The sequence below is a fragment of the Seriola lalandi genome, unplaced genomic scaffold, assembly GCF_002814215.2.
Source record: "Seriola lalandi dorsalis isolate HSWRI2012SDOR001 ecotype SW California unplaced genomic scaffold, Sedor1 jcf7180002000702, whole genome shotgun sequence".
NCBI lineage: Eukaryota > Metazoa > Chordata > Actinopteri > Carangiformes > Carangidae > Seriola > Seriola lalandi.
Genome location: NW_019471361.1, coordinates 1 through 1,907, shown reverse-complemented (window position 1 = coordinate 1,907; position 1,907 = coordinate 1). Strand labels below are relative to the sequence as shown.

Sequence of the window (1,907 nt, the reverse complement as noted above, 5' to 3'; positions counted from 1 at the left end):
GAGGAGGGCTGTGCTTCGCGCTGACAAATACACAGGAGGAGACATGAAGGTGCTGCGTGCCGACATCCCTCAGCAGCCGATGGGTATCGTTGCGGTGGCCAACGACACCAATAGCTGTGAGTTGTTTTTACACAGAGAGACGGATCCAAATGTTTGTGTAGAACTGTGTGATTGTGTATGTATGTATGTGATTAGGTAAATTTTATTTGTGTAATGCAATATCAACAGCTCTTTTTATATTTACATGTTGAGCAGTCATTTGTGAGGTAGAACCAGTAGAACTTGGGGTGTTATGAAATTTCATTACTGTATACAATAGCTTATCATTCCATCCTTGGTGATAACATCAACATACGTAGGCCATTACAAGTCAAACTAGTTCAATAAAAGGTTTTAACACAGGCTGTTTTAGAGCAAGTATTTAAACACTCACTGGCACAACACACGTGAACTAAGATGTTTTTTCTGCCCCAACAGAGCAGTTAATGGGATGACAAAACTAATCTGGGAGTGACGCTGCACCAGATGAATTGCAGACACCTCCATTCATGAGCTCTATATTACCACAGGCACACACCCTCTAAATTGCTCTTCACTTTTCTCCATACGTCTTCACCTCTCTCTCCAACTCATCTTGTTCTACATCTCCCATTGTCTATATACTTTTAAATCAATGCAGCCCTGTTTTTTTTATTCCCTTCCATATCGTCAGCCATCTTTTCCCTCAATTTGCCTCATTCAGTAAACTCTCTCGTGCTCCAATACCCACAGCGACCATACAAGCAGAGAGCCTGCGGTAAATAGCTGCAAATCCCATTTAGATTGAGTCACATTGAATTACGCATTCAGCTGAGAGCGGAGGCAAGGCCACATCAGGCAGGCGTGTTTGTCTGCTGATGGGGATGTGTGTGTAGGGGGAATGTGTTTGCTTGTGTGTCAGGAGGCTGGATGTAGGGTCAGAAATTCTCATTCACTCAAGTGTGTGTGTGTGTGTGCGTGTGCGTGCACGTGCAACTTTCCTCATGTCTGCATAGGTGAGTTCTCTCTGTGCCGTGTTGACAATGGAGGATGTCAGGATCTGTGTCTGCTGACCTCAGAAGGAAGGGTCAACTGCAGTTGCCGTGGTGACAGGAAACTTTTGGAAGACAACACCTGCATAGGTAATGCAAGCAAGGGATTCATAAAAACAAATCTTAGGCTTAAAATTCTCATCATACAAAGATAAAAAATTCATCTTTTACACACTGTTTTATTCATTTTTTTTATCTGCTTATTTTACTGTGCAGAAGCTCTTTTACATGCAGACCACAATGTAATAAAATAACAAGCAAAGACTGAGATCAGGACTTGAATGGATTTGAATGAGCACTGAAAATGTTTCCATGCAGCATGCCTCTCTCATGCAACTCTTGCTAAGTGCATTTTTCTGTCCTTGTCTCGCAGCCATAAACACTACATGTAACAGCATTGATGAGTTTGAGTGCGGGAATGGAGACTGTGTTAACTACACCCTGACTTGTGATGGCATGGCCAACTGCAAGGACAAGTCTGACGAGAAACAGTCCTACTGTGGTGAGTGGAAGGTTTTTCTCTCACAGTTTCAGCCGTACTATTGCTGTTGACATTTTTAAGTTGAGTCCATATCGTATCCTGTTCTCAGCCAACCGTGTGTGTAAGAAGGGCTACAGACGGTGTGTGAATGGCCGCTGTGTCGGGCATAGCTCCTGGTGCAACGGGCAGGACGACTGTGGAGACAATTCTGATGAACTCTTCTGTAACAGTGAGTCGAGTAAACAATTCTCTTTTTTTTTTTCCGCCTGACGTCATTTTGACTTTTTTTTTTTTAAATTGCGTTCTACCTAAACACTGCGTCTCATTTTCCTGTGTGTCAGCCACACTGTGCTCGG

The 1,907-nt window shown here is 43.2% G+C and overlaps 1 protein-coding gene across 1 annotated transcript; it reads left to right on the top strand.

Moving 5' to 3' along the window:
* Positions 1 to 6: 6 nt before the first annotated feature.
* LOC111662772 (low-density lipoprotein receptor-related protein 1-like) lies at positions 7 to 1,901 on the top strand (the record flags this gene model as incomplete). Its single annotated transcript, XM_023416741.2, has 5 exons — positions 7 to 116; positions 1,035 to 1,160; positions 1,444 to 1,572; positions 1,661 to 1,780; positions 1,893 to 1,901. Coding segments are annotated over exons 1-5 (457 nt in total), but the record flags the coding sequence as incomplete, so codon positions are not given.
* Between the last annotated feature and the right edge of the window lie 6 nt (positions 1,902 to 1,907).